The 10,248-nt window shown below is 70.4% G+C and overlaps 2 protein-coding genes across 5 annotated transcripts; both read left to right on the plus strand.

Moving 5' to 3' along the window:
- Nucleotides 1–725: 725 nt before the first annotated feature.
- AJM1 (apical junction component 1 homolog) lies at nucleotides 726–7,529 on the plus strand. 4 transcript variants are annotated; one of them, XM_070456108.1, is made up of 3 exons: nucleotides 726–1,067; nucleotides 2,643–2,788; nucleotides 2,864–7,529. In XM_070456108.1, exon 3 carries the CDS (start codon nucleotides 2,916–2,918, stop codon nucleotides 5,841–5,843), a length of 2,928 nt encoding a protein of 975 aa, XP_070312209.1. In that variant the 5' UTR covers nucleotides 726–1,067; nucleotides 2,643–2,788; nucleotides 2,864–2,915; the 3' UTR covers nucleotides 5,844–7,529. The 4 variants fall into 4 exon arrangements, with proteins under 4 accessions (XP_070312209.1, XP_070312198.1, XP_020744130.1 ...); XM_070456097.1 differs by having other exon boundaries at nucleotides 726–1,032; nucleotides 2,640–2,788; XM_020888471.2 differs by having other exon boundaries at nucleotides 726–1,032.
- Nucleotides 7,530–7,928: 399 nt separating this feature from the next.
- Nucleotides 7,929–9,802, plus strand: PHPT1 (phosphohistidine phosphatase 1). Its single transcript, XM_020888472.2, has 3 exons — nucleotides 7,929–8,540; nucleotides 8,916–9,040; nucleotides 9,539–9,802. The coding sequence occupies exons 1-3, from the start codon at nucleotides 8,267–8,269 to the stop codon at nucleotides 9,629–9,631; spliced, it is 492 nt and encodes a 163-aa protein (XP_020744131.2). The 5' UTR covers nucleotides 7,929–8,266; the 3' UTR covers nucleotides 9,632–9,802.
- The last annotated feature ends 446 nt before the right edge of the window (nucleotides 9,803–10,248 follow it).

Raw genomic sequence — 10,248 nt, forward strand, 5'->3', positions numbered from 1 at the left:
CCTGCTCCCACCTGGCACTGACCTCAGCCCTGCAGGCCCCTCCAGCCGTGAGCAAGGCCCTGGCGCACCCATCACCCACGGTTGCCCGAGTACTGTCCCCTCTGACGGAGTACAGACTGCCTTCTAAGGCCAAAGAGGGGCTGGTGGGCAGGCCGCCCTCTCCCCAATTCTGGTACCTAGAGAGCCCCACACCCAGGATGCAGGTGGCCAGCGAGGGCTGGGCACCACACCGACCCATAAGGGCGCTCTGTAGCCCAGCTGGCTATCCTCGTAGTGCCCACTAGCATGAGGACCAGACTGACCTGGAACTGGCCCCAGGGCCCCTCGGCTCACAGGCCCGGAACGTGGCCGACCCCGCCCCTTGGGAGCCGCAGGCACCAGTGCCCTGCCCATCTGCCAGGCTGGACTGTCCTGGTTCAGCCCCGTAGGTGTCACCATGCAGTTCAAGGGTGTGCACACCCGATCAGGGCAATGGGGCCTCCACCTGCCGGACACAGGGGGCAGAGAAGCCTGTCCTCCCGGGGAGGCCTTGGCGAGGACAGGCATGCAGCACAGAGGCCAGCAGGGCGTGGGGCTGCCCATCTGCTCCTGCCTAGGCCGGCCGCAGGCGTGAATTCCGGGAGCTGTCCGCAGCACGGCTGGGACTTGTGCTGCCTCCAAGGCCAGCCAGGATGCCAGCTGCCCTCCAGCAGGTGTCTGGAAGGTGGGGGCGGGCAGGATGGGCCAGGTACTCCCCGGCCCTAGGTCTCGCTGGACTCCAGGCCTGTACCTGAGGGCGCAGAGAACCCCTCACCGCGCGCCCAGCTCGGCCCCAAGCAGGAGCCAGCGCGCCACGCAGGTCCCCGGCCCACCGCGCGGTCCCTTTAAGTGCAGTCCCGCCGGCCGCCATCGGGGGCAGCACCGAGCGGGCCGGCAGCCTCGCGCCGCTGCCTCGAAGCTTCTGCCGGTGCCGGGGCCGCGGCGGCGCGGGGGACGGCGGAGCGCGCTCGGGCCTGCGCAGACCGCCGGGCGCGGTGCAGGAGCACCGCCCAGGTAAGGGGTCCAGGCCGCTGCCCCGCGAATCTTCTGTGAGTGCGGTGCCCACGAGGACGGGGACGCTGCGCCCTCGGAGGACGGCGGTCCCCACCACCGGGGGCTCGGGGCTGGGCCGGGCAGCGCGCCGGGGAGGGCCACCTGCCGGGCTCCTTAGGCCTGGGACCCCGGCGGGGGCAGACCGTCCCATCCCCAAGGGAAGGGGTGTCGCCCAGTCTGGCTCCTCGGGGCCGCGGCAGCGCCAAGGCCGGGCTGTCACCTCCCTGGGGCAGAGCCTCATACCCTGTCATCCAGCCCCCAGTCCTGGCCTGGCTTCAGGGTGGGAGGGGGTGGAGGGGGACGGGCCTGCAAACCAGGGACAGGTCGGGGGAGCTGAGGCTGAGAGGGGGGCAAGCACTGGGCCTGGGTGGCCCTGACCCGGGGGGCAGCTCTGCTGGCGGGAAAGCCCTGGCACACCAGGGACACAGAGGGTCAGCCAGACCAGAGGTCCTGCCAGGTGAGCGCCCAGCTCCCCGCTTTTCCAAGCTCACCTTGGAGCATGCTCCCCCAGCCTGTGAGGCGGTGGAGACCCTGTACTAATGTCTGAGCCACCTCCCCTCCATCCCCAGCCTGTGCAGGCTCTGGGCACCCAGAGAAGCCGGTGGCTCAAGTCTGAACGTGGGCCTGGTACAGAGGGGTGGACCCCAGCTCAGCCTGCATGCGGGGGCATGGAACCTCAGGTTTCCATGGAGCTCTCCCGTGATGCTGTGGGGAGGGCCTGCCTGAGAATAGCGGGTGGCAGGGGCTCGATCCACCCACTGCCCTGCCTCCCCTGCTGGCAGCCTCCTGGCCTGCTGCGCCGCTCAGGGACCTGGGGGCAGCCTTGAGCTCCTTGAGCTCACACACCCCCACGTGGTCCAGCAGCCAGGGCCTGGTTTCCGGCTGCTGTGCACTCGCTGCAAAGATGGGGGGGGGGTCACTCTCCCGGCCCTGTCATGACAGCCCCAAAGAGCTTGGTGGGTTTCAACCACCCCCAAAAGGGGGAGAGTCAGAGGCGGCTCCTGCAAAGCAAAGGGAGCTTTGGGGCCCAGATATGATCTCCGGAAGCACTGCTGTGGCCAGAGCCACACGGAGACAGAGGGCAGGGCAGCAAGCCCGTGAGCCTCCGTGCCACGCCTGGGCTCCTTCAGGGCCCACAGGGGCCTCTGCGCTGGGCCTTGACACAGCGCTGGAGGACGGCTGCATGTCCAGCCCTGCCAGTTGGGGGGGGGGGGGGCGGAGGGGTGCAGGAGGCTGGTTAACATTGCTTAAGGCTGGGGCCAGGGGCTTCAGACTGCAGCGGGGGGAGGGGGGCTTGCTCTGCACTAGGCGTTAGGAGGGGGCTTCATCACCTGCTTTATAGGAGCTGACACCTTAAGGCAGTCTGTGAAGGTCCCCAGTGAGCACACAGTTGTTCCAACTGTGGGCACCAGTAGGGTGGTCCTGGGGTCACTCTCACTCTTCCTACCCCACTACTGGCCTGTCCCCAAAAAGGGAGTCAACCCCAGCCTGCCAGTGGTCACTAGTGAGCAGAGGCGTTCGGGGACCGCTGCGATGACATCCCCTTTCTGGTAACCACCTCCTCCCAGCAGAAAGTGGCCCAGAAAGGATGATCTGGAGGAGGGGGCAGGACCCGAACGGCTGGACAGCCGGGCTTCCCCTGCAGGTGCCTCTGACGCCGGCATGGAACACGTGCCTGTGGCCGCAGGCCTTGGCTGCCTCCCGGGCTGTGCCCCAGGTAAGCCGGGCCAGCGCTGGGCGTTAGCGGGGCCTGGGCTGCTGAGGGGCCGCCCTGACCTGCATCTCCCCTCAGGGCGAAAGCCCCGAAAGGCCGAGTGAGCTGACGCCTGGAGACTCCTTTTAAGATGACCCGCACCGACCCACCGGACCTGCTGGTGTCGACCGTGTACCAGGACATCAAGGTGGCGGCCCCGGGGCCCGTGTCGAGGCCCCCGCCATGTGAGCGCCCCATGGCCCGGCCTGCGGCGCCCGCGCCTTTCAACAAGCGCCACTGTCGAAGCTTCGATTTCCTGGAGGCGCTGGACGGGGCGACCATGGAGGCCCGCCCGGAGGCGCCGCCCCCGGAGCCCGCCGCGCCCCGCGCCCGATCCCGCGAAGGCGAGACCCGGCGCCGCGCCCGCTCCAAAAGCGCCCCCCGCGCGCCCCCGAGCCTGGCACCCGCGCCCGCCTCACCACCCGTGCTGCCGCGCCGAGGCCGAGAAGCGCAGCGAGCGGCGCGGGCCGAAGCGTCGCCCCGCCGGGAGCCCGCGTACCCCGCGCTGCGCGCGCTCGCCAACGAGCTGCACCCCATCAAGCTACAGCCGCAGCGGGGCGGCCCCGGCCGCATCGCGCCCCTCTGCGCTGCGGCCAACCGCTGCGCGCCAGTCGAGCCACCCGCGGGGCCCGCCCCCCACGTCCGCTGCCGCCTGGACATCAAGCCCGACGAAGCGGTGCTGCAGCACGCCGCCCGGAGCTCGCGGCCCTGCGGGCCCCCCGAGACCGCGCCCTGGCCCCGCGCCGCCCCGCAGCTCCACGGCCTCACGGTGCCCGGGCCTCGCCACGGGGCCCTCTCGCGCACCCCCACCCCCAGTGAGTCGTACTGCACCGACCCCCGGGCGCTGTACTGCGACGGGCTGCTCCCCGGGCCCCGGGACTACGCCGAGCGCCGGAGTGTGCCCTTCACCACCCCGCCGGGGCCCACCCAGTTCTTCTACACGGAGGAACCCGAGGGCCACCCTGGGGGCTTCATGGCCAGCCCAGGGCCGCCCTTCGACGGCTACTATCCCAGGCCCTTTCTGCCCGAAGAGCCCCCGGGGCCCAGTCCAAGACGGGGGAGCGGCTACTACGCGGGGGAAGTTCGCACCTTCCCGGTCCAGGAACCTCCCTCCCGCTCCTACTACGGGGAAGCCCCCCGCGCCTACGGCCCGCCCTGCGGCCCACGTTATGCCCCCGAGGAGCCTCGAGCCCGCCCCGCCGCCCGCGCGTTTTACACTGAGGACTTTGGGCGGTACCGCAATCGAGAAGCCCTGACGCGGACTTATCCACACCCGCGAGGCAGCCCAGCCTGGGGCGACTGGGGGCCGCGGCCTTACCGCACGCTGCAGGTGGCGCCCCCGCCGGACCCCGGCCCGCTGCTTGCCTCCTGGCACGGCGGCACGGGCACCAGTCCACCCCGGCTAGCGACCGACAGCCGCCACTACTCGCGCTCCTGGGACAACATCCTGGCACCAGGGCCGCGCCGCGAAGACCCCTTGGGCCGTGGCCGTAGCTACGAGAACCTCCTGGGCCACGAGGCGCGGGAGCCGCGGGGCACGTCCCCTGAAGGCCGGCGCCCGCCCGTCGTCGTGAACCTGTCCACCTCGCCCCGACGCTACGCGGCGCTGTCCTTGTCCGAGACGTCGCTGTCGGAGAAGGGCCGTGCGGGGGAGGGCCCCAGCCGAAACTGGTACGTCACACCGGAGATCACCATCACCGACAACGACCTGCGCGCCGCCGAGCGCCCGGCCGCCAGGAGCTGGGAGATGCCGGGGAGCCGCCCCCGCCAATCTCAGTCTGCCGCCCCCGACGGCCCCGCCTCTGGCCGCCAGCGCAGCCTCGAACAGCTGGACGAGCTCATCACTGACCTGGTCATCGACTCGCGGTCCCCAGCCGGCCAGGCGCTCGAGCCCGCGTCCGACGGCCTGGGCCGCCAGCTGCGGCGCCTGCTCGACTCGCGGCCCTCGGGGCCCGGGGGCCCGGCGCTGGCGCCACGCTCGCCACCTGCGTCTGCCGGTAGCGCCGAGGAGCCCGCGGGCCAGGGGCAGGCGACCGACGCCTCCCCTGAGCCCAGCGCCGACGAGGACGACCTGATGACGTGCTCCAATGCGCGCTGCGGGCGCACGGAGACCATGTTCAACGCCTGCCTCTACTTCAAGTCCTGCCACAGCTGCTACACCTACTACTGCTCGCGCCTGTGCCGCCGCGAGGACTGGGACGCGCACAAGGCGCGCTGCGTGTACGGCCGCGTGGGCAGCGTGTGCCGCCACGTGCTGCAGTTCTGCCGCGATAGCGGCCCGGTGCACCGCGCCTTCTCGCGCATCGCGCGAGTCGGCTTCTTGTCCCGCGGCCGCGGGGTGCTCTTCCTGGGCTTCCCGAGCCCCGGCTCCGCAGACAACTTCCTGCGCTTCGGCCTCGAGGGGCTGCTGCTGTCGCCCACCTACCTGTCGCTGCGCGAGCTGGCCACGCACGCGGCCCCACTGGGCAGCTATGCTCGGGAGCTGGCGGCCGCTGGGCGCCTCTACGAACCAGCCGAGTGCTTCCTGCTTAGCGTGTCGGTGGCTGTGGGCCCCGGGGCCACCCCGCCCGGCGCCCCTGCCAGGCCAGCGCCCGCGCCTCGCAGCCCAGGACCCACGGTGCGCAAGTTCGCCAAAGTGGCTCTGGCGGCCGGCAGCCCAGCAAGGCCGCCCCCCGCGCGGGGCCGCGAACCCGACATGGAGACATTGATCCTGACGCCGCCGCCCGGCACCGCGGGCCTAGACCAGGACGGCGAGGCGGGCCGGCGAGCACGCGAGGTGGCCTTCATTCACATTCAGCGAGAGCTGCGGCTGCGCGGCGTCTTCCTGCGCCACGAGTTCCCGCGCGTTTACGAGCAGCTCTGCGAGTTTGTCGAAGCCAACCGGCGCTTCACGCCCACCACCATCTACCCCACGGACCGGCGCACCGGCCGCCCCTTCATGTGCATGATCATGGCTGCGTCCGAGCCGCGCGCGCTCGACTGGGTGGCCAGTGCGAACCTCTTGGATGACATCATGTGAGCCGCGGGGGAACGCCCGGCCCCGCCCAGCCCACCCAGGGCCCACCCTGAACCCCGTCAGGTCCACCAAGCCCTGCCCAGTCCACCCGGGGCCCACCGTGAACCCTATCCGGTCCACCCAAGCCCCGCCCAGTCCACAAGGCCCCGCCCACATCGCCGCAAGCTCCGCCCCGTCGCGGTCTCCAGAAGCGCCGCCTTTCCGCCCCCTTCGGGCGACAACCTTCCCAGTCCCGCCGGGCTCCCTCTCCCCCAGTTCTCCCTCGGGTCTCCCTAGAGGCAGGTCCTCGGCCGCTTGGTGCTCCCCGCTGGGAGGCGGGGTGGGTCTGAGGACCAGCCCGCCCTGCCTTTGCGCGGAGGGGTCACTACTGCAGACCCGACCGCGCGTATCCGACCCGTCCGCATCTGCAGGGCCTCCCTGGAGCCTTTCCATCCGCGGCTCGCTGTGGTCCAGGAGCCCGAGTTGACCAAAGCCTAGTCCTGTCCCTTTAAACACACACCCCCACCCGCTTCCTGTGGTCTGGGATGCACCCTGCTCAGAGGCTCTTCCTCTCTGGAGGACAGACACGCTGGTTGGTCTCGGTGTGTCCGCATCCCGAGCACGTCCTGGCCTGGTGGGCAGGCAGGGCCGGCAGGGACCTGCGTGGGGCCCTCGCCCCTACTTGGTCAGACCTCGGTACACTGACGGTGCTGCCCGCCCTGCCGCAAGGGTTGGGGCGAGCAGCAGTGAAGGGGGGCACTCGGGGGGGCGGGGGGAGTCCTCAACCAAGGCACAAGACACCCAGCCAGAGGGGAGGAGGCCCTGGGCTGAGGAAGCAGAGGGGAGGGGCGCTGGCCAGAGCTCAGACCCGGCAGGGCGTGGGTTGGGCTGCCTGCCCTCACCTGGTCGACAGCCCTAGGCATGCGCCAGAGCGGCCCTAACCTCAGAGGTAGGCGGGAGCAGGTGCAGAAGCTGAGTGAGCGCGACCGGCCCAGGAGGCCCTCCTAGGTCCAGCTGGGACCCTATCCGTAGCCCTAGTGAGGACAGAGGAGGAGGTTCGTCCCCAGTCTGGAGCAGGGCGGGGAACACGTGGATGGCAGCAGGGGCGGGAGCGAGCTACTTCCAAAGGGCGGCGGTCCGTCAGGGGTGTGGGGGGCGCAACTGCGTAAACGCCCGCGCTCTAGCTCGCTCTGGCCCCGCCTTGTGGTGCAGGCTGGACGCTTGAGGCTGGCGGCCCGGCTCCGGCCCTCGGGAATGCACGCTCCAGTGTCCGTTATCCCCGCTCTCGCCGGGGGCTGTCCGCTGGCCCTGGCCCGAGAGGGCGAGGCCCGGCGCCCGGAAGGGCCCTCCTGAAGCCCCAGGCCCCCGTCAGGGCCAGGTGATGGAGGCATCGATTAAATTAAATTGTGGGGCCCCCAACCCCCACCTCCGGTCGCGGCCCTCACCCCCGACCATGCACCCGCGCCCATCTTCCCTCGTTCCTTCTCCTCCACCTGCCAGCGCGCCTGCCTCGGCTCCGCGCATTCCCACCGGCCACGCGCCCCGCTTAGCCCCTCCCGCCTTCGCGGCCTCACAAACCGGCCGCTGCGCCCCCTGCCCAGGGGACTCCGCCTTCGGCCCCACCCGCCGTCCAGGAAGGACCCTGGATTGGGGTTACTTCCAGAGGGGGAACGCTTTCGAACCAAGGAAAATATAACTCGAATGTAGCCACTGCTGCCTCGTTTTTTGTTCAGAGTGGGTGCGACGTTGAAGATTTTCGGAGCCGTGGGGGGCGGGCCTTCGGAAACAGGGGTGGGAAACCACTGAACAACGTGGAGTGGGAGGCAGGAGAGAGTCGGACACGGTGGGGACGGGGGTCGGGAGACCGCGGGACTCGGTGGGGACGCGGGGCGGGAGACCGCGGGACTCGGTGGGGACGCGGGGCGGGAGACCGCGGGACTCGGTGGGGACGCGGGGCGGGAGACCGCGGGACTCGGTGGGGACGCGGGGCGGGAGACCGCGGGACTCGGTGGGGACGCGGGGCGGGAGACCGTGGGACTCGGTGGGGGCAGGGGGCGGGAGACCGTGGGACTCGGTGAGGACGCGGGCGGAAGGCCGCGGGACAGCAGGCGGAGTACCCGGGCGTGAGGCCCTCAGATACGCTGCGGGGACCCGGGGGGAAGCCGAGGGCAGCGCGCGTGATCTGCGGGGGGAGTCAGGGACAGCGCGCGCCCCCTGCGCCTCGTGGGTCGCCCAGCACCGCCCCCAAGAGGGGCCCGTCAGCCGCCCCCGAACCCCAGGAAGGGGCTTCTCCGTGGGCTGAAAAGAATCCGCACCCACTCCTGGCTCCTCGTTCCCCTTTAAGGGGAGCCGGCGCGGTCACCGCGCTGCAAGGAGCTGGGCCTCGATTGGCCCGTCTGTGCCGCCAGTCGGCCGCGCGGTTGGCTGAGGCGCTGGGCCCGGGCAGCATGCCCCCGCGGGATTGGCCAGCGGCCTCCAGGCCCCACCCCCCGCGCGGTCCGCGCAGCCCGGGGTCGCGTGGGGCAGGGCCGCGGGCCGCAGGGCGAGCGCGCTCCGGGAACATGGCGGCGGCGGGCCTCGCCCAGATCCCGGACGTGGACATCGACTCCGACGGCGTCTTCAAGTATGTGCTGATTCGAGTCCACGCGGGACCGCCCTCCGGGACCCCGGCTGGGGAGACCAAAGAGATCGTGCGCGGCTATAAGTGGGCCGAGTACCACGGTGAGGGCGGGGCGGCCGGCTTTGTGGGCGGGGCGGGCCGGGGCCTCGGGCTTTGTGGGCGGGGCCAGCGCGGCTGGGGCGGGGCGGGGCGGGGCGGGGCTAAACCCTGTGCCGGGTCTCCTCTCCGGCTGGCTTGGGTGGCGGGGAGGTATCTAGACTGTCCTGGAGACAAGGGGTGCCGTGGCCCTACCCTCCCTCCTAGTCCCAGGGCCCCTGCCCAGGCGCACCCCCTCCTCCCTTTTTTCCCGTCCAGAGGGTCTTCTCTCCTGGGGGCGGGGGCTGCTTAGAGCCGGGGGGCCGGAGGTTGGAGGCGGCAGGGGTAGGGCCTCAGACTCCCTCCACCCTGGCTGGTGCTGAGCCCCCCTCCCATTCCAGCCGACATCTACGACAAGGTATCAGGCGAGATGCAGAAAAAGGGCTATGACTGCGAGTGCCTGGGGGGCGGGCGCATCTCCCACCAGAGCCAGGACAGGAAGATCCACGTGTACGGCTACTCCATGGTGAGCCCACAGCTGAGGGCCCCAGTCCTGGCTGGGGAACACCCGGCCCTTCTCAGCCACAGAACCCTGCCTCCAGGGCCCGCAGCCTCCCGGTTTCCACGGGGCATGACACAGGAAACGGGGTGGGTGGGAGCCACTGCTCGCCCCCCATGGGCTGTGTGCTGTTCCTGCCCCGAAGGCCTGGCTGGGCCTCTGTCCTCCTGCACTTCAAGTGCTCCAGCGCTTCGAGGTCGCCAGCACTGCGATGGAGCTCGAACACCTGCCTCTCCCTTCACCACTCTACCTGCAGGGTCACGGGGCACCCAGAGCCAGCTCGGCCTCTGGCTGGAGGGCCCTCCCTCCAGGTTGGCTCACCCTGGAGGCCACATTTCCCCCAGGAGCGTGGCTCGGGTGGCTAGGGGGATGACAGCCTCCTCCCCAGCTGGCTCCTGGTGTCCCTGCTGCCTGGGGGCCCCCAGAGCCAGGACTGGGCATGTGAGAGCCACCTTCTTCCTTCAGGGTTACGGTCGTGCCCAACACTCTGTCTCCACGGAGAAGATCAAAGCCAAGTATCCGGACTACGAAGTCACGTGGGCTGACGATGGCTACTGAGGCCCACTCGAGGCCCGGTCCATCCAGCAGCCCACTCAGAACTCTGCCCTGAAGACCCCTCCCTAGGGGCCAGACTGCACCCCCTGGCCCTTTGCCACCCTTGCCAGGCCTCGGTGCCTGGGCTTCCTTCTCAGGAGAATTAAAAGCATCGTCAGCTCTGCTGCTCCCTGGGCGCTGTGTGTCTCGGCGTCTGTGTTCTCAGCTCACGTCTCTGTGCTTGCAGGTAGCGAGGGTGGGTGGCCGAGAGCTGGAGGCTGCCCCTCACCTGGCTCTACCCCGGAGGCCCAGGGAGTGGCCGTGCACACTCAGCCCTTTGGGGCCTGATAAGGGGGCCCTGGTCGCTGCCCCCGTTTATGGCCTGATTGCTTCTCCATGCACCTGCTGTCCCCACGGTCATCTGGGAAGAGGCCTGACAAGCCCTTACGCAATAAGCTAGGGCCGAGTCCCTCCAGCCTGCGGAGGCGGGGGCCCCTCCCAGTATGGAGTGGGGGGCACCAGCAACCCCTGTTTCGGCCACTGCTAACTGAGGTCACGAGTAGGGTGGTCTGTGGCCCCTCGACTCCAGAATCAGGGACCCCTGCCTCCGGCTCCTTCAAGTAAATCGGGCGTCACACTTG

This window comes from Odocoileus virginianus, chromosome 2 (assembly GCF_023699985.2).
Source record: "Odocoileus virginianus isolate 20LAN1187 ecotype Illinois chromosome 2, Ovbor_1.2, whole genome shotgun sequence".
Taxonomy (NCBI): domain Eukaryota; kingdom Metazoa; phylum Chordata; class Mammalia; order Artiodactyla; family Cervidae; genus Odocoileus; species Odocoileus virginianus.

What these genes read in the sequence shown, in the direction of transcription:
- AJM1 (XM_070456108.1), top strand. Translation starts at nt 2,916, where the DNA reads ATGACCCGCACCGACCCACCGGACCTGCTGGTGTCGACCGTGTACCAG.
- PHPT1 (XM_020888472.2), top strand. Translation starts at nt 8,267, where the DNA reads ATGCCCCCGCGGGATTGGCCAGCGGCCTCCAGGCCCCACCCCCCGCGC. An exon ending in TAAGTGGGCCGAGTACCACG is followed by an intron (nt 8,541 to 8,915) that starts GTGAGGGCGGGG and finishes CTCCCATTCCAG; the next exon opens with CCGACATCTACGACAAGGTA. An exon ending in ACGTGTACGGCTACTCCATG is followed by an intron (nt 9,041 to 9,538) that starts GTGAGCCCACAG and finishes TTCTTCCTTCAG; the next exon opens with GGTTACGGTCGTGCCCAACA.